Genomic DNA, 26,163 nt, shown 5'->3' with positions numbered 1-26,163 from the left:
TATCACAGTGCTTTTTAGATTAATTATATTATTTATGCTGTTTTGATGTTATTTGCTGTTTTTAAAATATATTTTTTAAGGTTTTCATTTAAAATTATAAAACATTATATATATTATTTTTTTAAATATATGAAGCTACGATTAAAAATCTTGTAAGAATTCTGATGTTATGATTTTAGATAGTTTTCCTTAAATGAATTCAAGAGTTTATGGGTACTTTTAATTTGAATGTCTACATGTCACCTGTTTTCGTTTTTCGCCTCAGGTGACAAATATATATATATACACTGTCATGCTATAGATGTTTCTGACTTGAAAACTCTCTGTTTATAGGGTTTTTATTTTTTACATTCTTTATTTAGATTTTTATCAGATGTGCCTTCGATTATCTGTACAAATCAGTGCATTAATTAACATGGATAATTGGAAATTTTATGTAGTCGCTAGGAAAAAGGTATTATAGACATAGTGATTCGTGTCTGACAAAATGATAATTTGAGATTTGCATGTTGCATTACTTACAGAAGACGGAAGAGAAAAAAAATTCATTTTGGATCATTAGAAGTATTTATTTTGATTAGTTATATGTAAATCTGGTTAAGAAAAGAAAGCAGGAAAAATGAGTTTCAGAAAAGATTAAGTCTTGATACTGCACTAATCAAATAATTTTTGCTTTATTCACAGTTGTATAGCATTTTAAGTCTTTTTTCATCAGAGGCGGACATTCCGGGTTTCGAAAAAGGGTCTTGTAAATGCCTTCCATCCTTGGCTTCCATACTTTTCCTTACCTCGCCGAAGCTAAAAATCGTCTCACCATACAGCATGATGGAGTTGTAGTCGAAAGGAGTTAAGAGGCGATTTTGGTGGGGTTGCAACAATCTGAAGGCATAATGCCACTCTGCAAATGACACAGAAATGAATGAAAATTTTGCATTTAATACTACATAGATTGACGCTGTTAGGAGATTTTATATTAATTTCCATAACGGAATGGAATGATTAACAAGACATTACGTTTTATTGACATAAAATAGTATGTATTGATCATTGTATTACACATATGAAAATTATTGTTTTAATTTTCATCTGGAGAAAGAGGCTTTGCATTATATTTTCCACTAGTAAAATTTAATTTTATTACATTAAATATACTTTGTTTAACGGAAATAAAATATTTTCTCCTTTTAATTTTGTATTCTCCGTTTGAATAAAACAGGACAAACAAATAAATAAAAAGAACCCTCTCAACAATCATAAAATACGTATATAGCCTAGAGATAAAAAAATAATCCATTCATTCATTTTTCTGATTATAAGGACAGACAGTGGTTTTATTTATAAAGAAAAGACATACAAGAAGATAGTTATTAATCCTCTTGATTATCCGCATAGGTTTTGGCCTTACACTGGTGTGCAAAAATTAAGGACGAGACGGTATTTTTCAATATAACTTTGTACAAAAGCTTTCCAAATCAACACATTTAATACCGTAAGATCCCCAATACGTAAGGACATGAGTAATGTAAACAACACTTACTAAAAGAGAAATCAGAGGGATAAAAAGAAGCTCTATTGAAAAAGTAGCAGGGAAAGCAATGCGAATGAAAGCCGAAACATCCCTGTGATGGGTGTCCAGCAAGAAATATCCGGTCTTTAATAGGGGATATGATCTCCCCTGACTGCTAGGCAGGTTTCACAGCGTCTGCCCATGCTGAGAATGAGGGTGTCAATGAGTTGTTGAGGCATTGCTGCCCATTCGTCTTGCAGCGCCAATCGAAGCTCCGGAATCGTTACTGGTGGTAAGGTACGCGCTGCCAAGCGTCTGCCTAGAAAATCCCATACATGCTCGATGGGATTGAGATCCGGAGATCGTGCAGGCCAATCCATACGTTCAATATCCTCACTCTCTAAGAGCTGTTCGGCAGCTACTGTGCGATGACATGGTGCATTGTCGTCCATGAAAAGGAACTGCGGACCCATAGCGCCTCTAAAAAGACGCGCATATGGAAGAAGAATCTCGTTACAATAACGGGTCCCGTTGACTGAACCTGCGTCGAAGATGTGAAGGTCTGTACGACTACCAAGCATGATGCCTCCCTAAACGTGAACACCCTCACCTCCATACCTGTCTCTTTCAATGATGTTCGAGGGATGATTGCGGCTCCCCGCTGTCTCCAGATGAGTATGCGATGAGAATCGCTACTCAGACTGAATCTGTATAGAGTACTCGTCCCCATTCATTGTCTCTCCAATTCCGGTGTTCCCGACACCACAGAGAACGCCTTCTCCGATGGGCAGGCGTTAGAGGTACACACCGTACAGGGCATCGTGCAAACAGACCACCACCGTGCAGTCTTCTGGCCACGGTAAAACGCGATATCGGTCGTCCAATCGCCTGTGTCGTGTGTCTAGCCATTTCTCCCGCTGTCTGCCGCCTGTTTCTTCTGGCCTGTAAGGCAATATACCGGTCATCATCGGGTGTGGTTCCTCGTGGACGACCACTACTAAACCCCCGGATAGCTGTTCCTGTAGTTTGAAATTGTCTCCAAAGTCTTGAAACGATGCGGTGAGCAATTCCGAACTCTGCAGCCACACTTGTCACACTGCGGCCTTCCTCCAACTTCCCAATGATTCAACCTCGGGTAAAAGCATCCAGATGTCGTCTAACAGATTGATTATTCGCCATTTCTCGCTGAGGCAGCAACTCGGTGTGATTTTAACTGCTATACGGCGTTCAATCTCTTTGCCAGAAATACTGATCTTACACCGACAACATGCTTTATACTACTCAGACACTCCCCCATTACGTCTACCTGCATATCTGCGCATGTGCTACCGTACATCACCTTACTTAATCTCCTGATTGGTCTTTCTGTCAGCTCTGCCTCTTCGTTCAGCTTATCAGGTTCAATGTTCCGTCTTACTTTCTTTGGGAACATGCACAGACCTGACTCGGAACAGGAAGCTTACTAAAGCTATGTTCAATAACTGTGGGAAGTAGACAAGATACACAGGAAGGGTATACAAAACCGTTTATTTTTCACTCTTTACAATAATTTCCGTACTTCGGAATACAGAGACCAACTACTTGTGGTCTGAACGTAAGAATATAAAAATATAACTAAACTCTAACTTAAATTTGGAATAATAAACGTGGAAGATTGGCCTTATATTAACAGGAAGCCGTATGTAGTACAGAGAACTGTTAACACTACAATACGTATAAAATATTATCACGAGGATTAAACCTCTGGCCTGGAAGGCAAACAGCAACCGAGTAAAACTTCTAAGGCAAGCAGCCTGCTTCGACTAACTCCTTCCTCTCTCTCGCTTGGCAAAAGGCCACAACTTAAGTACTTGGCGTTCGCCAGACAAATTTTGCATAAATAAGTTAACGCTTTTAATTCTGGCCGGAAGTAGAAAATAAGAAGTGATAGTAAAGATTTAAAATAAAATAAACGTTAGTAAAACTTAAGATCCTTACAAGCTGATATGCTAATTTTTCGACTTCGTCCTTAATTTTTGCACACCAGTGCATTTGAATAGAAAGATTTGAATATCAAGTAGAGTATATATCAAGTAAATTGCAAGTAGACAATAAAGCTAGTTATCCGTTTTCCTGAGCATACAGACAGGCTATGAGTTCATTTAAAAACCACACACACACACACACACACCAAAAAAAAAAAAAAAAAAAAAAAAAAAAAAAAAAAAAAAAGCTCAATTATCCATTTTTCTGACTATCCAAAAAAGCTGTAATTTCATGTTCCGGGTAATTGTAATTCAATTGCTTCTAGAATTTAATCTACTTTTAGGAATGAATGTTACTCTGCATCCTATTTCCTAAATTTGTGCGTCATATAAGGTTCTTTTTCTGAGAAATTATTGCATGACCATAATTTAATATTAATTCTATAAAAATTAGAAAAGTATTTCCTTCTTGTAATAAAAAAACTTTTTTTTTACTTACGAAAAATAGTTAAACAACCAAGTTTTTAATGAAGGTCATTAAATACTTACGCTAAGATTTGCTTTATATTGTTGAATAAATTTATTTGAATATTTTTAGCCCGCCCATCCAACTGCCTCTTAATGAGGCATGGGACGAGTTATCGGTGTTTCCCAGTTTTAGCATTTATGAATAAGTTATAGATAGATAACTTTGAAAATATGTAGTGAAATTAATTAAAAATGGGTAACATTACTCGTAGTTTTTAAAATGTAAATTCAATAACACTCCCTAAGCCGATAGTCTTTTGTAAAGTTAGTCACCTGGAAGAAATCTTGTTGAACGGTAGTTTATGCTAGTGTTGAAACAACATGTTAATGGCTATTAAACTGGAACTGGGAGTACCAGTAAAATACTTAACTCGGTATTAAAAATATTTTGCTTACTTGGGTCGATATTATGCCAATTAATGGTTAGATAATCATCTCTGTCAGACCTATTTTGTTCATGCCAAAAACCAAGGGCGTGCATAATCTCGTGAACCACAGCTCCAAAATTCTCGCATCCATGACCTAATGAGAGTTTCTGTTCACCATTGCCTAACCTGCCCACGAAAGACCAGCATCTGGAGAGAAGAACATAACAGATAGTTTTTTTTTAATTTTGAATTAAGCAGCATCATTAAATTAAGGCAATTTACAAAACTTGCAGATATATTACTTAGCGTTACTGACTGATTGTTTTGTTATAGCCTCATTATTCCGAATTGTTCCGTTGGCCTGAAACTACTAATCTTAAGATTAGAATACAAGGAACGGGTTATTTAGTTTAAATTACTAGTCGGATGAATGACTGAAATTTGCTTAACCCTTTTTGAGTATTGGAGTATCTTGATAAAATGAAAATAAAATAATAATATAAGTAATGTGTTTATATGATGACATTTATTCATGACTTGGATGAATGCAGTTATTTCAAAAATAGAATAGTTATATACCTGCAATGAATGCCATTATTTGAAATGCCAGTTGCGCTGCGATGCATCTTTCGCTACTGAAAGATGCTGTTTTATTGGATGCGTTTCCAATAAAATGACTAAATGCCAAAGAACAGCTGTAAAGACGTTGTCTCGAAAATGAAGTACTACAAGATCACGTTTCAGCTTACAATCATTCGCTATGCAGGCAAAGGCATTTCACCAATCTTTCAGATGCCCTGTGCTAATGATGAGATCAAACCATCATTACATTGCAAATGTGTGTAATGAAGAGGATATTCTGGGACATTCATATGCTGCAAAAATCATCATATGAAACATTCAACAATCACTTGAATACCTTGCAGTTTTTCCGTTATTGTTGTATGGTTGAATTAGGTTTTCTGGTAATGACCGTGGAGATATTTTTTCATTTCCTTTCAGTTTTTGCATAACAGATAATTACTGTTATTATTAAATCTTAGTCTTTTTAAATTATAGAGACATTAGGTACTTTTTGGAAGCAGACAAAATGAAAAATTAGCAGCGCCATCGCCGGGAATCGAACCGTGGACCTCTCAATTACGCGCTGAGGTGTGCATCTTCATCCAACACTCCTTTTTAGTTCTGGCGCCGCTGTAGAGACGTTGAGTATTTTTTGGAAGCAGGCAAGATGAAAAATTAGCAAAATATACCTCTCAATTACGCGCTGAGTGTGCTACCGTTACACCACAAAGGCTCGTTAAGAAGGCGGACGAAATACCTTCTAAAATATTTGTCTAAGCTAAATTTAAATTCAAATTTATTGAAATGAGAATAAGAAACTTAAACGTCTGGCTGAAAGAAAATACCAGTGCTTGTCAACTTGTATTAGAGCTAAGTACAATAAACATTTCTCCATACCTCTAACATATTACAGTTTGCCCTAACCTAGTTTAGATAGTTGCTAAAGATAAACATTAACTTGAGCTGGATAAAATCATTTAATACTCGGCCTGTCTCACAATGATTTGGAAAATTAAAGCACATTTTTTAACGTTATGCTAAATTTATTGAATATTGTATTAAAAGTGAAAATCCAAGTCTCTTGATTGCGTTATCTTGAATTATTTGACTAGGATAAGAACATTCGAGAAATCTAGTCCATCTCTGCGGTTGTATGGTTGTTTACCATTAACAATCTCATCGTAAAGTGCTCTGGATCCAAAGAATGCTTGAAGTGAGCTTACATTAATTGATGGACTTTATCGATACCTTATTTTGTCTTAATCTAAGGACAAAAAAACAAAAGAGTTCGCAGAAAACTCTGAATGATCTACATTTAATTGACAGTTCAGATCAGTGCTTCTCAACCTTTTTTGGTCCACGGACCGGTAAAACTTACGAAAACATTTCACGGACCGGTGGTGTTTTTTCCCCCTCCCTCTCCAAAAAACTTTACAAGGTATTCAAGAATTACTACATAAGTTAATTGTAATATTTTTGTTACCATTTGCTACGATCATATTAAAATATAATGATAAGTAAATATTGTAATTTTTACACATCAGTATAATTATCATATATAAGTAAATAAATCTTTGAGAAAAATCACACAATATTACAAAAAAATAATCACAAAAACCCTTGCATATAAAAACGGATCAGTGACGGTCCCTGGACAAGAGAATGAGGAACCCTTGTATACCATACCTGAAGCGCCACTTGTCAACCTCTTCTCGTCCTCAAGTGGCAACAACTGAAATAATCGGAATTCATAATAATGCTTTCGTTGGAAAGAACATCTCTACAAACAACACATTCAGGTTTTGGACAATTTTCTTCTGATTGTGGACAAAGAACAAAACCGTATTTCAAATAAACTGCAATATTGTGCCTTACAAAGCTTTTTCTGTGTTTTTGGCAGATTGTGGACTATATTCACCTTCATCTGTATTCGAAGGGGCGGACGACGTATTTGGTTTTGGAGAATCCTTTCTTTGCACGAAATTTAGTGATATGCCTTTCGTTTCCTTCTTACTCTTCCTGGTTACTGATTTTTAATCTACCTAAAGTTACAGAAATAGTAGTTAATTATAGCACCGTATTAAATTCAGAAGTTATTAAAAACAGTTATTAAAAGCGGGCAGAAGAATGTAAGCAAGATACAAAGCTAAACCTAACCTAAGACGCCTTAAACACTACGATAGATATTCAGCGTTCAAGTAATCAGCGATACTCAAGGCAGACAGGGGCACACTAACTGGTGTACTAAGTGTACGGCACGGCAATTTATTAAAGGTACATAGTTCCCAGTTTGTTATATTTTTCATCATCGATCATATTATTTTCTAAACTAGTAAACTATTGCTATTTTAAGGTAGGTGCTGTTGTAATATCGGTTGTCGGCCGATCACACTTTGGGTTTTGGAAAGATAACTGGATATTTCGCGGACCGGCAAATATTTATTGAGGACTGATGCCGGTCCGCGGACCGGCGGTTGAGAAACACTGGTTTAGATGACATAGTGTTCAAGTTTTGAATCCAGAATTACGCATTTATATTAATATTATTTTTTGGAATAGTCTACATAATTGCGAATTTATTTGACGATATCATCATATAAAGCTATTTTTTTACCATTCTGTATCTTGTAACTGATATACAAAAAAGATCAAAATTCATAATTACTGTTTATATTAAATGCTTTACTTTAAAATAGACATTTTATAGTTACAATGAATTAAATTGAAGTGGAGTGCGGATAATCTGTAACGCTGGGAGTGCGGATAATCTCTAACGTAAGAATGAAATTATTGTTAAATTATTTTACCCATTAGATTGCACCATTCGGATATAATCCTTTTCATCTGTTTTGTGCTTGAATCTTATGCAAGTCCTTTCTTCGATGTGACGTATTGCTCTCATCAAAAGAGTCCAGATAGGATCTACGTTACAAAATATGCAGAATTAGAAATGCCGTATATTTTCATGTATAAGCCGAGAAACTTCGAATTTTTGCAACTGAAATTTGAAGGTTGGCTTATGTAAGAGTGCGAAATGATTTACAAATAATTCAAGCAGAAAAATAATGATGTATTTTAAATGCTCAGAATGCATTAAAGTCATTTTATTTTATCCTAATTCTTTATCTAGTATAAAAATAAATATACCACAGCAGCTGTGAAGAAATACCTTGAGATGGGATGCACATAGACCCCCTTCCCGAAAAAAAGTTCACAGATGTTCAGGTTAATAAGGATACCCGCATTTTCACTCATATCCTTACGAACTATTCAAGCAGCAAGGAATATAAAAAATAATGGCATCGTTCGAAGCAATATATTAAGTTATTTTATCTATTAAGCAAACGTTTCAGTATCGGCGTCTCACTGGGAATTTTTAAAGTCCTTGGGATTTTAATATCAGTAAATAACTTGGAAATTTCCAGTAATTCTCCGAAGTCTGTGTGAATGTCATTGCCTCCTGTTTCATCATTAGCATCACTGTTATATGCTTCACAGAAAACATCATCTTCAATTTCTTCCATAGCATTATTCAACAAAAATGTTTAGTTCAAAATTAGCGGAATACGCAATCCTTTTCCATCGGGCAGTTTTCGTATTAAAGCAAAGATGGATAATGTTTTATTCGTAAAAGCAACCTTGCAACTGCGAGGAGGGGAAGAATCTTATGACTACTGAGAAAGATTAACGCAACTGAGAATTCAACTAAAATTCGACATTTTGTTGCCAAAACTTCAAATTATATTCTGCCTTCATGTCCTCAAGTTGGGAGAATTGAGATAAAGTAACCTTTGTCACCACGAACAATGCCCTTTCATTCTGCAATGCTTGCATCCATATCTAGTGGAAGTTATGGCATTCATCTTCAGCTCGTTTAATAAGTCTGCCTATATTAGATGACAGATTATTCGCTAATATGGAGGCACATATAACTGTATTTACAAAGATTATACATAGATTCAATATTTGAAGACTTTTTACAGTAAAATGCTATTTGTTGGCCAATTCATCGATCGAACTGCATTCAGAAAAAGGTAAGGTAAAAAGATCATAGTAGTTACCTATCAGATATTTATACAATATCTGAATATTCCGTAACATTTTCTGATATTACAAGATTTTCAGGTTTCAAATTATGAGCATTGTTAAAATTACAATGGATTTTTTAACTTTTCAGATGGAGCTTGACTTACTGCTAAAATTCAGCTTTTATTTGTACTAAGAGCTGTGCTTCGTTACAGCAAGCAAAGTAATGCAGCTCGTATGTAAAAAGAAATTTAGGGCATGAAATCTGTGGAATATATCAATAAATGTGGTAGCTGATCTAATTGAATGAGACTAATTTGTTTTTCTAGTTAGGAGGCTCGATGTATGAAATTTCAGTTTTGGAGATAATTTATTGAAACTTACTTATCTATGAATTATTAGAAGCACAATTAAGCTACGGTAATTGTATGCGCAGTAAATGATATATTTTTTTGCGCTTCTTAACTATATGAACTTTATTTCGCTTATGTCGATTTCTTAAGCTGACTGTCTCTTGATCAAGCATGAAAGGATAAGGCATTCATCTATCTATCTCGCTCATAATTCTTTGAAAGCAAGAGCGAAAATAATTATTTTTGCTTAGTTCCGTTTTCAGTTGGGAATATTCAGAGAATGAGATTAATATCTCCTATCTTCCCTTTTATTCCCCACTTTTTAAAAAGACTTCTAGACCAACGGATTTTAACAACGTCAAGTCTTTGTACATAAGAATTCAACAAATTAATTGAATTGGAACCTTTGCCGTTTGGCAAGGAAACATCCTGTACTGATTTCCGCATAAATTGGACAGTACTGTTCGCAGTAAATTTATGTATACTGGAAGTTATATTATTTTAGATTCCATTAACATATGCAAAAATCTGTCAACAAAATGCGTTTTTTTATACATGCTGGTATATTCTACGGAAGGCTTCTTTAATCCCATAATATTGGGCGTACAAATAGGTTTTTAGGGATTTACATAAGATGGCATTATTGGTATTAAATCCTATCAGACAGTCTTGTAACTATACTCATGTTAAAGCGCCAGCATTTCCATCTAAAAATCAGTCTGCTACATGTCGCTGAAATGTAAACAAACTTTCTTTGTGCTCAACCCATGTCAACATTTGTACTAATAAAACAAAATTTGCGGGAAGCGGTTCTTTTGTGTTTTAATTTGAAGAAAAGAGCAGTTGATGAACATCGATTGCTGTGTGAAGCATATGGGGAACACGCTCGATCAATAAAAACATGTGACCGGTAAAGCTTGAAGAAGCTGAGTTGGAGGGGTTATTGGACTAAGATTCATGCCAAATTCAAGAGGAGCTTACCCAAACCTTGGGAGTGACTTTTTTAGAGTGTTTTAGAACTTTTTTAGTGAAGCGATTTTAAAGCGTCTCAAGGCCATGGGTATGATGCAAAAAGAAGGAAACTGGTTTCTGTATGAACTCAAGCCAAGAGACGTCAAATCCCGTTTTTTCACGTGTGAAAAACCCTCCAAAGGCAAAATTGGAAGGGTTTATTGCGTCGAATCGCGACGGGGGACGAAATATGGATCTAGTGCGACACTCTAAAGCGCAGAAAATTGTGGGGAAGAAAAAGCCCGGCCATGCGTCAAACTTCAACGGCCAAACCGAATATCCAAGGAAAGAAGCTAATGCTGTGCATCTGGTGGGATCAGCTCGGAGAGATCCATTATGAACTATTCTATCCTTACGAAACTATCACTGGGTAACGTTACAAACTACAGTTGATGCAAATGAGCCGAGCATTGAAGCTCAAACGCCCCCGATATTCGAAAAAACATGACAAAATGATCTTTTAGCACGACAACGCTCGCCCACATGCTGCAAATGTCGTCAAGGAAACTTTGGAAGCTCTTCAATGGGATGTCGCACCCCACCCACCATATTCACCAGACACTGCTCCTTCCGACTTCATCTAGTTTCGGTCGATGACTCATGACTTGGCCGAAGAAGAAAAAAATTGGGTCAGTTCTTGGATCGCCTCAAAAAAGGAGGAATTTTTTAAACGCGGAACCTGTATGCTACCTGAAAAATGTGGACAATAGTTTGAACAAAATACATTTTTCCAATTTCTCTAAATAAAGCTTCAAAGTTTAAAAAAAAAAAAAAAAAAAAAACTTCGCTGGAAACTTATTTGTACACCCACAATAATGTTTATCATGCACATCACGGTAATGGCATTATAAAATAATTACCTTTGTCCACGACTATTTTGACAGCATTAACAGAATTAAAGATTAACCTATGAAAACGGTATACTTCAAAATAGCAATGGAACATAATAATAATAAATAGCAATGGAAGATAACTAAGTTAATGTAAATCTTGCTAGAAACACATAAGTAATTTCGCCGAATTTTAATTAGGAATGTTATATCACATCATTTCAACTGGGAAGAAAATCATTACAAGTAGAATACCCTAAATTGTTAAGAAAAAGTTTATTAACTACTGTTCATAATGTTTCTAGAAATTATTTGACCGATTCTGTACCTCTAATCTTAATATTTGGAGAGCATCTCTCATCTCACCTATTGTAGGGAATTCACCCGATTCATTATAAGCATTTTCGTAAAGTTTTGTTACATGATGTGCTTGGAGTTGTTTCAGAAAGCGACTGGTAGATTCCATCTTCGTTAAAGTGATGGTCAGCACATCTTCGTAAAACTTGGAAAATGTACTGACTTGGCTGAATTAATAAATCTGGAAGAGAACATGCCAATATCAAATTTAAAATTAGGTAAGAAAGCAACCTCAGCATGCTATAAATTTTAATTGTTTTCACAGAAATCTTCTGCCGGAAGAAAAAAAAAAAAAAATGTGTGTAGAATTTTTTTGATTCTGAAGAAGATGCACGTGTGTCCGATCGGCTGCCAAATCGATATTCTTATACAATATTTATGGTAAATTAAGGCTGTTTTTTTGCGTAATTTTAAATGGTTGACCAATTAATCCTTCGGCGATATTTTGTGTTACAAATTTGTAATTTATTTGGTCCTTAATTAGTGAATTTATTTCAGCTTACAAAGTTCATTCTATAATACATCGATCACATTAACCAAATTGTTGATCACGTTAAGGGAAATACTTTCCTTGTTATCATGTGAAAACGGGCGGGACTTTGGCAATTCGATAACAATAACCGAATGAAAACATTAACGGTGATCGTGATCACATTAAGCAAGGTCTACTACATAAGAGGTGACTTATCTTGCTACTTAGGGAAGGAAAAGAAAAGAATTGTTACTTACATAGGGCTTCATCCACCTCATAAGGCACTACTCCGTTGGGCCATCGTTGGGAGTCTCTTGGAATGGCATTTCTGTCCTGTGTGGGAAATGAATACTGAACTGATTATTATATTTCATTATTAAATTACAATGTATTTGTCTATGCTATTAGTTTGCTTTAATAAGTATTTCAAATTTCAAATTTCACTATTAGTTTGCTTTAATAAGTATTTCAAAAAATTAAGTAAAGAAACAAAGGGAAAAAAATTATTTCCTCCAAACGCATTTTGTGATTTTTTGAGAACTTCTTGCAATTCAGAACTTTGTTTCACAATTTAAGTACATTTTGCACGTGTCAACCTTTGAATTCTGATACATTTACGCCTAAGATAGACTTGATCTTAAAATACGAGTTTTTCTGTATCTGTATTTGTACAATGACATATACATGATTCGTCAGAAATATCATGCCATGTAACCACGCTAGGATTAAATATGTAAGAACTAAATAAAACGTAATGCATTCAATATAATACGGTTAATTTCAATGACGAAAAATGTGGTCATTCGCATATTGGTAATCCTCCGGGCATGACGAAAATTGTCGTCATACTCAGTTAACAGGTTAAGATGTTTGGTAAGATAATAGATTGTTTCTTAAGGGTCATGTCCGTAACTTTAAAAGCGCAGTAATGTGTTGATCACATACTGCGATTAATTGTGTTACCTTTAACGGCCACGTGGTTGTATGAAGTTTCTGAGACCATTTTGTTATAAGATAATGCTCCGCTTCATACAGCTTTAATAACTCTGGAGGTTTCCGAGCTTTCGTTCTTTCCTCCATCGACCGAACAGCTGGCTCGCTGGGTTAGGTGCTCTTCAGCCTGTTGGATTCCTTCGATGGAATAAAAGAAAAGAGCTTAGCACTGTATACTTCGGGAAATGATTACATTCAGATCTTAGTGCTGTGTCCTCCAGAATTTGACTACGTTAAGTGAGGAATACTGAAAGAGGTACCAGAGCATGGAATTAAAGAGTATGTTGGGGTCTGTTGAGACTTAGGGGAAAATGCTGACCACCACCTATCTTGAGCACTGTAAGATTGCTGTTGCTTGCAAGGCAGTAATATTATTGTCAAGTTCAATGTGTTGTTGTAATGTGTACTGACAGTTATACAATTAAATTAAATACATATTAAATATATATAAATACATATTAAATACATATAAATGCATATTAAATACATAAAAATGGCGTTGTAGATGTCAGATTACCAAGAGCTTTGCAAATTGGTAACATGATACGTACTTCTGCTAATTCAATATAATATATTTTAGTTAATTTTCATTATTATGGTACATTTGAAATTTTGTTTGGCAACGAAGGTCCCCCGATATTTCACAATTCAAACATGTATTAACATACTGAGTAATGAAGTGCAAGCGCAAAAGAATATCGAAGACGTGGAAGAGCAATTGAATAACACCTGAGAAAATTTATCTTAGAATGACATTATAAATCTGTAGCATACTTATACAAGTACCACAGTCACTCCAAATTTCGTAAATTACTAGTCTTAATATTGTCGTAAGATGCAACTTCTAGCTATTAATTCTCAGAGGCTTTGAAATTATAATAATTTCACGTCTTTTACACATGTTTAACTTACACATGCTCTATGAATGGGATTTACAGATATTTAATTTCTCAATAACATATAATAAGGAATATATAAAGCTATGAAAAACATAAATTCATTTTTTAAAGGAACAAGTATTGCTTACGAAAATATAACTTCCTTCTTTGAATTCAACTTTTCAATTTCAATGTTTTAATGCTACAGAATGCTCCAAATCACTTACCGTATTAGGATCTATGCCCATTATATCACCTTCGAAGAGACTTTCGTTCACCATCGGATTTTTCATCACTTGGATCACTTGGAGAGATGAAAAATTAATGAGTGTTAAATCATTCGAAATATTACATTTGCAAAATTTAAGGAATTTGCTTCGTACTTGAAAGAAATAAAATAATAGTGGAAAAATTAATCTTGATATAACCTTTGCTTTGAAATTTATACTTAATTGTACTTGATTTCCATGCTTTTTGTTTAAAAAACAATTATCAGAAATCATATATTTGCAATAAATTATAGTATCTTATTATTGTGTTTTATTCTTTGACTGAAATTTATTATTTTAAAATGACTTCACAGCAAGTGGAAACAGTCAAAAAAGTGTCCTCGTCCCCCAAAACAACCCGTTAAAAGGGAGGACGCTGGACTGCCAAGTTGGCACAACTCACTCTTCGTTAAAAGTTAAAATAGTTGCAACAACAACATTCCCTCCTGTTAGCAAACTCGCCAAATCCACCACTTTGAAACCTCAACGGAAATTCTATGTCGCCAAACCCTCTCCAAAATAACCCGCCTTGTGAAAGGGGAAATTTGGAATTTCAACAACCCTGCAGCAGTCCCAACGAAAGAATGCTGAAACTCGCAAAAAGTGACTTTTCAACCGGAAAAGGGCATTTCATCCCCCATTACCGAAATCAGAATGCACAACGGAAAAATCTACTAATTAAAGCTCATAACTGAAATACAATTAAAGTTAGAAAAACGAAAGTTATGTCAAATTAAAGAGCTAATTTTTCTGCAACTAATGATATTAAATACTAAGAAATCAAATTAATTTTTGATATGAAAACTGAGTTTATTACGTGAAAAAATTCACCTAAATCCATTGTTTGCATGTACAAGATTGAAGACGCAGTTCGCGTAAACTCGGAAAGCCAAAATATATTACACTAGAATTAATAAGCCAAAAAAGAATATAACCAAACTTGTGTAGCTCAAATTTTGAATAATTACAAATTAAAATTTTTATTTTTATGAATCACTTAATTAAATTAAATTAAATTCGCTACACAACAGTATAAGTGCTCTGAATATAATGCACTTGCCAGCTTTTACTAACTCTTAAGCGGCTGTGATATTATGAAATTCTCTCTTCTCAAAATGCGCGATATCTGTCAGTCCTAAATTTGTAACGCGAGCTGTGTTCCTTTCGCCCTCTGTTGTGTTTAATTGGAATATGAGCTGAACTGGTTAATCACCATCCAAAGATTAATATGCAGAGTACAGAAGCAGTTTAATCATACAAAACAAAATTCGCATCCTCTCGAAATAAGAAACATAATTAAACCACGAACCGCAATATTTCTACGTATTACGATCGATTAAAAATTGCTACGTAATAACAATAAAAGGTTCTATAGAAGAATAAAATGTATTAGTTTAGCTTTCTTATAATAGGTAAGTGACATATTTTTTCAGTAAACACAGTTTTCCTATTACGTAAACATTAGGAAAATTTTTAAATTTACACGAAATTACGGGCCTTAATTTACTTTTCAATATTATTTCCATTTACATTAAGGCACATCGAATCGTGCGATCAGCTTCTGAATTCTATCTTTACAGAAATCTACCGCCTGATTTGATTACTATTTTTGAGCCAAGCAGGAGCTCAACTTTCAATAAGTTTAGTGTTCTCTTGCATTTTCACACAGAACATTTGTTGTCACTTGAGGAATTTTTTTAGCAAATGAAAAATCATAATAAATCATATCCGTTTGCTCAAACGTGTTTTCGAGATTCTGCACCACGTCATGAACGGTGGCCCGTTCGTCCAATCACACTGTTATGGAGTTTTTGAATTTACCTTTAAATTTTTCAAAGTTACCAAAAGGTACCCTACAAGTTGACCATAACATATAAAATAAAACTCAATTCAGCAATAAGATACTAGTAACAATAAAGTTGAAAGTTTTGCGTTGTGTTTCTCCGGATTAACCCTTAAATCAATTTGAGTAAAAGACTGGTAAAAATCATGAGCACACAAAATAAATTTAACCATTGAATGATCTAGAAAACTTATTTATTTAATTCTTATGCATTTAGTATATGCATTTCTTAGAAAATCAACACAAATTCAAACAGTTCAGTACTACTGAGATTTCAATCCATACTCTTACTGAGTAATATTACTTTAGCCTTAGAATCACTATTAAAATTTACCTTTACAATCTAGTAAGCATATCAGAAATAAACTATGAATAAATGGACAATACCCTCCCCGGGGAGTGAAAAAAAATAATTTAACAAGTTACACTTTCCAAAAAAAGGAAACACTTCACACAGAATAATCAATACAAAAAATATATTGCATACTATTGCACTCAATCACATCAGTTAAGATACTGCTATTGCACATAATAATTTTCTATTTTTTTTATAGTTTAACCGGATAAAAGTCAAGTAGTTACGCTATTACAATTCAACAAACAAAGTTAATCCCTGAGAGGAGCAAAAGTGCTCAGATACTGGTACTATTACAAATCAATCCTCACCATGAGAGATCTCCAAAAGTTCAATTAAATAATTTCATGAAGAACTTATTTTTCTTTTACAATTAAGTTCAGTTACAATAATTAAAAAAAATAAATCCTTAGTCAATTTAACGCTTTACTTCAACTCAACAAACAGAATTAATTCCCTAACCATTAACTATTAGGGAAAAAAAAAAAAAAAAAAAAAAAAAAAACATAATGACTTAGCTGAAACTTTACAGGAGCCTGGTTAGCGAGAGTAAGAGGCGGTGGAACTCCAAACCAATTACTTGAAACCAGCTGTTAACACACCAAAAGAGACGTTAAGAAACAGTTCCTGTAGGCTATGGTCACGGAATTCCTTGAAATAGTAACTTTAAAATTTTTGAGTCCCAAAAGTCTAATAGAAAAGTTCTTGGATGCTATGGGCAAGGAATGTCCTTAATTAGAAGCTTTAAAATTTTCTTGAAAAAACCGCACTGATATCTGTTGAAGAAATTTGTTGTCGAAAAAAAATCTTGACATTCTGGAGATAAGGACAGTATTCAGTTATCAACTAATATTTTCCTTTTTTTCTTAGTAGGGATCTTGAAGAAGGCACCAACTGGTCAACATTTTTAAGAGCTATTATCGATGCTTAAAGTATTTAGCTATTGCAGATCATACATTTTAAGAGCTATTATCGCTGCAGTAGGAATTCACCTTATAAAGATGCCGAACATTTTTCTCGGGCCGCGTGCCACGAGAAACGGCTACTGGAGCCAACATCATTAGGGTAATATCGGAAAGCTACGGCCTAACAATGGCCCTTCAGAAATTTTCATGTCGAACATGGCTCCACAAGAAAAATCAGCTGCCGGCTAGCTCCTTCACGGCAAGTGAAAACAGTCAAAAAACTGTCCTCGTCCCTCAAAACAACCCGTTAAAAGGGAGGACGCTGGACTGCAAGTTGGCACAACTCACTCTTCGCGAAAAGTTAAAGTAGTTGCAACAACAGCATTCCCTCATGTTAGCAAACTCGCCAAATCCACCACTTTGAAACCTCAACGGAAATTCTATGTCGGTAAACCCTCGCCAAAATAATCCCGCCTTGTGGAAGGGGAATTTGGAATTTCAACAACCCTGCAGCAGTCCCAACGAAAGAATGCTGAAACTCGCAAAAAGTGACTTTTCAACCGGAAAAGGGCATTTCATCCCCCATTACCGAAATCAGAATGCACAACGGAAAAATCTACTAATTAAAGCTCATAACTGAAATACAATTAAAGTTAGAAAAACGAAAGTTATGTCAAATTAAAGAGCTAATTTTTCTGCAACTAATGATATTAAATACTAAGAAATCAAATTAATTTTTGACATGAAAACTGAGTTTATTACGTGAAAAAATTCACCTAAAAATCCATTGTTTGCGTGTACAAGATTGAAGACGCAGTTCGCGTAAACTCGGAAATATATATTACACTAGAATTAATAAGCCAAAAAAGAATATAACCAAACTTGTGTAGCTCAAATTTTGAATAATTACAAATTAAAATTTTTATTTCTATGAATCACTTAATTAAATTAAATTAAATTCGCTACACAACATCCCTCCTATGATCGGGAATGCGAAAAAAATTTTAGGACCCACAGACAATGGAAAAGGTTTACATAAGTTACTAAATACGAAGAGAAAAAAAATCAGAGTACATGATGGTACCACATGTTAATCACAAAGAAGGATACATATACCTATTTACAGTTAATCCTACCATGAGTCATGGTTAGCAAATATAAATCCTACCAAATCAATGGTTAGAAAATCCAAAGTCCTACCATAATTGGTTTGCAAAATCAAATCCTACCGTAATTGTATGGTTAGCAAAAATCCATTAGTGAACGGAGTAAGAGGGTCAAGAAGTGTCCCTGGCACACAACAAGCATACATCAAAACAAAATAAAAGTGTTGTCAAACAACACGTGACACGCCCTAAAATAAAATGTGTAAAGTAAAATGTAAAATCACGAAACCCCCTAAAGGCAAGTCAAGTGAAAAGTGTGTAAACAAACCAAAATATATGTAAACAAACACCACTGATTATACTAGTGTTCAAAGCAAAACAATTCAAGAGCTACTGGCGCTTGACACAAAATGTAAACAAACTAATTCTTGCAATCACCAATTGAAGTGACAATACCAACTCAAAAGTACGCTTAAGGAAAAGTGTACCGTATAAATCATAATTTTCCCTAACACACAGAATTTCACTTTCCTAAGAACTGACACCCCACCAATACGAGAGGGCAAACGAGTAAACACCGCGACTGTACAGCGCAAACTAAACTACTAATAAATCCCTGGCATAAGAAATTAAAACGAGTTGCACTAATATGAACAGAAGACAATCACCACGAAGTGTTGGCTGGAAAACTATCTAGTCTAACCGAAACAAATCCCGACTACCATGGCTAAGGGATTTCAAGAGAGAGAGAAAAAAAATTTTGAACTTAAGAAGAAGAGAAAACGGGGACCAGCCCAGCAAAACCTAAAAAAAAAAAAACAAAACAAAAAAAAACCGGGCTATTGAGACTAGAAAGTTCCAAGTTCCAAGACAACTTGATCACAACCTCACATGCCAAAACATGTAAAATCCAAATGCAACACTCGACCAATGATAAGCCAAGAAGACTACACAACTATATTAATTGATTATAAAATTTAGCTACAAGAATACAATTACCAGAAACAAATAATAATTTAACCAAAATTGTATACAAAACACACTATATTCTCAAAATATTTCATTTCACTTTTTCGACACAAAACCATGTGTATCTCTAGGCCTTAGATGGTAAGGTGAATCGTGTGACGAGTTCTTTACATTATCTGTCAAAATTGAGTCATCCTTTTGAAGTGTGGGAAAAGTAATTCTCTCTGGTACCTTCGTGAGTCTGTCCACGTGTATCGTCTGAATCCGATCAGGATTTGTAATTGAAGAGATTTTATAGTTGACTTTAGTCACTTTCTCAATAACCCTGAGAGGTCCCTGATTCAATTTAGAGAGTTTTCTAGCCATACCTGGCTGAACTACTGGAGTGTATAAATACACCAAATCTCCCACTTCTATGTCCTTATCAAGAGAATTTTTTCCACGTAAATTTTCTTGCTTATCAGCAGCCTTCGTTAAATTCTGATTGACTAATTTAAAAGCCAAATCTTTAGAATAGTTGTTTGTGTCATCATAAGTTCTAAAATTGGTTTGCAATAATAAATCAATTGGTAAGCACAAATCCCTGCCATATAAAATAAAAGCTGGACATTCCTGAAGTGCACTATGACGACCAGTTCTGTGTGCCAATAAGGCAAAAGGCAGATGTCTATCCCAATCCTCCTGAGTTTGAGAAACTAAGTGGCTAAGTGAATTAATTAAAGTGGCATTTAATCTTTCTACTACACGATCAGACTGTGGATGATAACTAGTAGTAGTATGTTTAGTAACCCCCAATTTCTTATAAACATCCATTATAGCTTGAGAAATAAAATTAGTACCTTTATCTGTAACAATGTGTTGAGGTATACTATGAGCTGAAATAAATTGTTCTAATTTCTCAATTATGGATATGGATGTTGTGTCCTGCAAAGGATAAGCTTCAGGCCATCGTGAAAAATAGTCAGGTACTACCAAAATATATCTGTTGCCTGCCATAGTAACTGGAAGGGGACTCACTATATCCATCGCAATTCGCTCAATGGGACGGGAAGCCATAGGCATTCTCATAAGGGGAGCCTTATGAGCAGGTCTATGACCCCTCCTCTGGATACAGGAGTGACAGGACTTAGTGTAATTGTGCACCTGTTTATGCATACCCTTCCAGAAAAAAGACTTTTGAACCCTATGAAATGTTCTCTGATAGCCTGAGTGTGCAGCAGTAGGAGAATCATGATGCTCCTGCAAAATTCTTAATACTAGTGTTTTAGGAACAACTAGTCTATCTTGTTTCTGCCAACGTGACTTGGGGTTCTTGTATTTGCAATACAAAACATCTTCCTTTACAAAAAATATCTGAGAATTAGGTGTAGGAGACTTATTATTCTTAAGATCATTTACAATCTGTTGGCAAGAAGGATCAGAAGCTTATTCTTTTTTGAATAATTCCAACAATTCAGCAGTAATGGAAGTTTGAATTAACTGTGTAACATTTACTGCTCTAGATAAATAGTCTGCTGTTAAATTTAATCTACCTGGTTTATGAGCAATCTTATAATCAAACTGGGATAAGCACATAATCCAACGTGCAATTCTAGAAGAGGGATCTTTAAGTTTTAAAACATGAGATAATGAAGCTTGATCAGAATATACTGTAAATGGTTTACCAAGAAGATATTGTCTAAAATGTGCTGTGGCCCAAACAACTGCCAAAATTTCCCTCTCTACAGTACTATAACGTGTTTCAGGACCTTTTAATTTTCTATTAGCATAACAAATTGGATGTTGGAAACCGTTAGAATCTTCCTGACACAAGACAGCACCCAGTGCATAATTAGAAGCATCTGTACTCAAGGAAAAAGGTTTAAGAAAATTAGGTAAAGCCAAAATGGGTTCATTCAGAAGTTCAGCTTTTAGAATATCAAAGGCGTGCTGAGCTTCAAGTGACCAATAAAACTTTAGTGAGCTGAGTTAAAGGAAGTGCCTTTTGGGCAAAATTTGGAATGAACCTTCTGTAAAAGCCAATAAAGCCTAAAAATCGCCTAATTTCTTTCCTATTTTTAGGTGCAATAAAACTCTGAATGGTCTTTAAATTTTTATCATCAGGCTGTATGGTAACTTTATATCCCAAATACATAATTTGTTCTTTCAGAAAATGACATTTAGAAGGTGATATTAAACTCTGCACCTGTGTTTGAAGAAAGCCCATCATTTTTGTAAGTTGAGCTATATTTTCCTGTTGCATTTTAATAGTTGTAGTGAGCTCTGAGTTGGTTACTGATGGTGTTGTAACTGACTTTTCGACTGCTGGCTTAGCAGCATTCACTGCTCTAACCTCAGCTGTTTCAAAATCACTACTAGCATGGCTCTTAGCCCACATGTCTTCCTCAATAATTGTATGTTGTTTAGCAGATGCAAAAGTTTTGTGATTCTGTGGCAATAACAAGCGTCGCAAATGCAACTGCAATCCTTCGATAAACACTGACAGAAGTAAATCCTGCCTCTGTGCTTCTGCTGCAGGGTCACTGCTTCTTTCCAGTGGTACAGTTTTGTACGAAAGCGCCTCTATACGTGCTGAAAATTGTCGCACTGACTCGTGTGGTTTCTGAAAAGCCTGAATAAGAGCACGGATGTTAGAGTGCAAATTGTGCACTGAACTGAACCTCTCTTTCAACGCTTTCACGACATAGTCAAGACTGGCTTCTTTCTTTAACCTAGGATTATTCCTAATTAATTCAGCAGCCTCACCTGTCACCTTGACTCTGATCACTGTTAACTTGCCTTCATCTGACCAACCCACATGAGTGGCAATGAGATCAATCCTATCTAAAAGTCATTCAGACTAATTCCCTTGTCTGTACCTGAGAACAGAGGAACAGAATCCAGAGGATCAGAACCAAAAACTGATAGAGCCATTACTTCTTGACTCTCCTCCCAGTCTATTGCACTATTACTAGCCGCTCTGGCTGCTCGTTTTGACACTTTCTTTGGCATTTTAAACTGCAATCAGCAATTGTCAGCACATAAAAGTAGGGATGTATCCCAATGTGTGATTAACATGCGTGCCTCTTAACCTTATGTTGCAAACATAAGTTGCAAAAATGTGAAACAGTAATCCTCAAAACCAATATGTTAAAAATGCAATGCAAAATTTTGCACAAAAGAAAATACTTAACTAAACAGGTACTGCTTGAAAATGTTTGTGTTTGGATACAATAGTTTCAAAGCCCAAATGTGTATCAGTAGTACATATCTGGTATGCAACCTCAAATAATAAGTATAAAATAAGCACAGTAATACTACCACTGTAAAGACCTGTCACTGTAACTAACTAACGAGTACAGTTTCAGTAAAAAGCCTAGACATGTATAAGAAAACTTTCACATAAATATGCAATAGTACACATGACAATCACCAGTCTCACGTCAAAATCAAGTTCAATTAAAAGTGCAAGCCAAAAGGTGGTGTAAAAAAAATCACAGCACAAAAAAAAATTGTTAAGTGCTAAGATGGTTCGAAAGGGAACGGCACCAAAAATGTTAGGTGCTAAATTTGGTTCGAAGATTCACGGCACCAAAAATGTTATGGGGTTTTTGAATTTACCTTTAAATTTTCCAAAGTTACCAAAAGGTACCCTACAAGTTGACCATAACATATAAAAAAAAAACTCAATTCAGCAATAAGATACTAGTAACAATAAAGTTGAAAGTTTTGCGTTGTGTTTCTTCCGGATTAACCCTTAAATCAATTTGAGTAAAAGACTGGTAAAAATCATGAGCACACAAAATAAATTTAACCATTGAATGATCTAGAAAACTTATTTATTTAATTCTTATGCATTTAGTATATCCATTTCTTAGAAAATCAACACAAATTTAAACACTTCAGTACTATTGAGATTTCAATCCATACTCTTACTGAGTAATATTACTTTAGCCTTAGAATCTCTATTAAAATTTACCTTTACAATCTAGTAAGCATATCAGAAATAAACTATGAATAAATGAACAATACCCTCCCCGGGGAGTGAAAAAAATAATTTAACAAGTTACACTTTCCAAAAAAAGGAAACACTTCACACAGAATAATCAATACAAAAAAAAATATATTGCCTACTATAGCACTCAATCACATCACTTAAGATACTGCTATTGCACATAATAATTTTCTATTTTTTTTTTAAAGTATAGTTTAACCGGATAAAAGTCAAGTAGTTACGCTATTACAATTCAACAAACAAAATTAATCCCTGAGAGGAGCAAAAGTGCTCAGATACTGGTACTATTACATATGAATCCTCACCATGAGGGATCTCCAAAAGTTCAATTAAATAATTTCATGACGAACTTATTTTTCTTTTACAATTCAGTTACAATAATTAAAAAAAAATTAAATGCTTAGTCAATTTAACGCTTTACTTCAACTCAACAAACAGAATTAATTCCCTAACCATTAACTATTAGAAAAAAAAAAAAAAAAAAAAAAAAAAAAAAAAAAAAAAAAAAATCACTTAGCTGAAACTTCACAGGAGCCTGGTTGACGAGTAAGAGGCGGTGGAACTAGAAACCAATTTCTTGAAACCAGCTGTTAACACACCAAAAGAGACGTTAAGAAAAAGTTCCTGTAGGCTATGGTCACGGAATTTCTTGAAATAATAACTTTAAAATTTTTGAGTCCCAAAAGTTCTTGGATGCTATGGGCGAGGAATGTCCTTAATTAGAAGCTTTAAAATTTTCTTGAAAAAACCGCACTGATATCTGTTGAAGAAATTTGTTGTCGAAAAAAAAAATCTTGACATTCTGGAGATAAGGACAGCATTCAGTTATCAACTAATATTTTCCTTTTTTGCTTAGTAGGGATCTTGAAGAAGGCACCAACTAGTCAACATTTTTAAGAGCTATTATCGATGCTTAAGGTATTTAGCTATTGCAGATCATACATTTTAAGAGCTATTATCGCTGCAGTAGGAATTCACCTTATAAAGATGCCGAACATTTTTCTCGGGCCGCGTGCCACGAGAAACGGCTACTGGAGCCGACATCATTAGGGTAATATCGGAAAGCTATGGCCTAACAATTGCCCTTCAGAAATTTTCATGTAGAACATGGCTCCAGAAGTAAAATCAGCTGCCGGCTAGCTCCTACTCCGCGGCAAGTGAAAACAGTATAAAAAGTGTCCTCGTCCCCCAAAACAACCCGTTAAAAGGGAGGACGCTGGACTGCAAGTTGGCACAACTCACTCTTCGCCAAAAGTTAAAATAGTTGCAACAACAGCATTCCCTCATGTTAGCAAACTCGCGAAATCCACCACTTTGAAACCTCAACGGAAGTTCTATGTCGCCAAACCCTCGCCAAAATAACGCTGCCTTGTGGAAGGGGAAATTTGGAATTTCAACAACCCTGCAGCAGTCCCAACGAAAGAATGCTGAAACTCGCAAAAAGTGACTTTTCAACCGGAAAAGGGCATTTCATCCCCCATTACCGAAATCAGAATGCACAACGGAAAAATCTACTAATTAAAGCTAATAACTGAAATACAATTAAAGTTAGAAAAACGAAAGTTATGTCAAATTAAAGAGCTAATTTTCTGCAACTAATGATATTAAATACTAAAAAATGAAATTAATTTTTGACATGAAAGCGGAGTATATTACGTGAAAAAATTCACCTAAATTCATTGTTTGCGTGTACAAGATTGAAGACGCAGTTCGCGTAAACTCGGAAAACCAAAATATATTACACTAGAATTAATAAGCCAAAAAAGAATATAACCAAACTTGTGTAGCTCAAATTTTGAATAATTACAAATTAAAATTTTTATTTTTATGAATCACTTAATTAAATTAAATTAAATTCGCTACACAACAACACTTTAATTTATATGAAGATTTAAAATTATGAAAGTATGAATGCACTTATAGACTGCATACTTGTAATATATTTATATCAGAACCGTTCTTTTGCCAACGTTTATGGAATGTAAGCTAGTGTGTAATTTTACATGCATTGGTATTTTTAAGGCAATTTCGTGATTATCATTTAATTATTTCCAAATACGTTTTTCTTCTGCATCAGATTTGTTTGGCGAGAGTACTAATTGATATGACTGCGAAGTTCCTATTTGGGACGTAGCCGTTACGAAGGTGAAAGTCTTGCGCCCGCGTGGAAGTCTATTGAATAGAGACCGAATAATATACCTCTTATTTGAAAGTATAACTATGCATCTGAAACCAGTATATATCGGTTTCTGTATGAAAATAAATGCTCATTGGTCGCCACATGCTAGTTACTTTATTAGTAGAAAGGGATTTCAATGACGATGGTGATATAAATCTTCAGAGAAGTTTTCTGTTCGAATAATTTAAAATTAAATAAAAAACATTATATCGAAAATCTGTGGGAAAATGGATAAAAATCACCGATCTAAATAATTGGACTTTAGTTCGAATCCTAGTAAGCAGATTGACTGCACGGATTTCACACTGCTTTCCCGTATGTAACATAAATACCGTTTAATTACCATTAAAAGATCCTTTACGGAGATATTCCATTCCTTACGCGGTAAACTGCAATGCGTTTTGCCGTTTCAAATTAAACAGACAACAAACAAACTCATCGAAAACATTTAGTACGATAAAACTGTCATTTTATCGTACTAAATGGGTACCGCACAGCTCATGGCTAATATTGGAGGGCTCATCGTTGCAAGTTGAAATTATGAGCATGCTGTTTTAAATTAAAAAAACATTTAAGATCAAGAAAAATGTGTGAAACATACCTGGTGTTGCCCATGTTATTGCCGCAAGCAGTGAAAAAATGAAAGTCCTCATGTTGCTGCTGAGATTACGGAGCATCTGCATTTTTAACGA

At 34.7% G+C, this 26,163-nt stretch overlaps 1 protein-coding gene across 2 annotated transcripts; it reads right to left on the bottom strand.

Annotated features, from left to right (window-relative positions):
• Positions 1 to 655: 655 nt before the first annotated feature.
• Positions 656 to 26,163, bottom strand: LOC118199932 (astacin-like metalloprotease toxin 5). Of its 2 annotated transcripts, none has more exons than XM_085822349.1 (6): positions 26,073 to 26,163; positions 14,079 to 14,155; positions 12,238 to 12,313; positions 7,739 to 7,853; positions 4,396 to 4,574; positions 656 to 898 (listed from the first exon to the last, which is right to left on the bottom strand). In XM_085822349.1, the coding sequence occupies exons 1-6, from the start codon at positions 26,152 to 26,154 to the stop codon at positions 675 to 677; spliced, it is 753 nt and encodes a 250-aa protein (XP_085678475.1). In that variant the 5' UTR covers positions 26,155 to 26,163; the 3' UTR covers positions 656 to 674. The 2 variants fall into 2 exon arrangements, with proteins under 2 accessions (XP_085678475.1, XP_035227710.1); XM_035371819.2 differs by lacking the exon at positions 26,073 to 26,163 and adding an exon at positions 25,815 to 25,860.

Source organism: Stegodyphus dumicola, chromosome 8, assembly GCF_044657685.1.
Source record: "Stegodyphus dumicola isolate Sdum_Otavi_A_Nest chromosome 8, ASM4465768v1".
NCBI lineage: Eukaryota > Metazoa > Arthropoda > Arachnida > Araneae > Eresidae > Stegodyphus > Stegodyphus dumicola.
Note: the sequence above shows the minus strand (reverse complement) of the source record. Positions and strands in the feature narration are given on the sequence as shown.

Coding starts and splice junctions, on each gene's coding strand:
- LOC118199932 (XM_085822349.1), bottom strand. CDS start 26,154: ATGCAGATGCTCCGTAATCTCAGCAGCAACATGAGGACTTTCATTTTT. Junction 12,314..14,078: donor TGGGCATAGATCCTAATACG/GTAAGTGATTTG, acceptor TTTCCCACACAG/GACAGAAATGCCATTCCAAG. Junction 7,854..12,237: donor TGAGGTGGATGAAGCCCTAT/GTAAGTAACAAT, acceptor TTTGTAACGTAG/ATCCTATCTGGACTCTTTTG.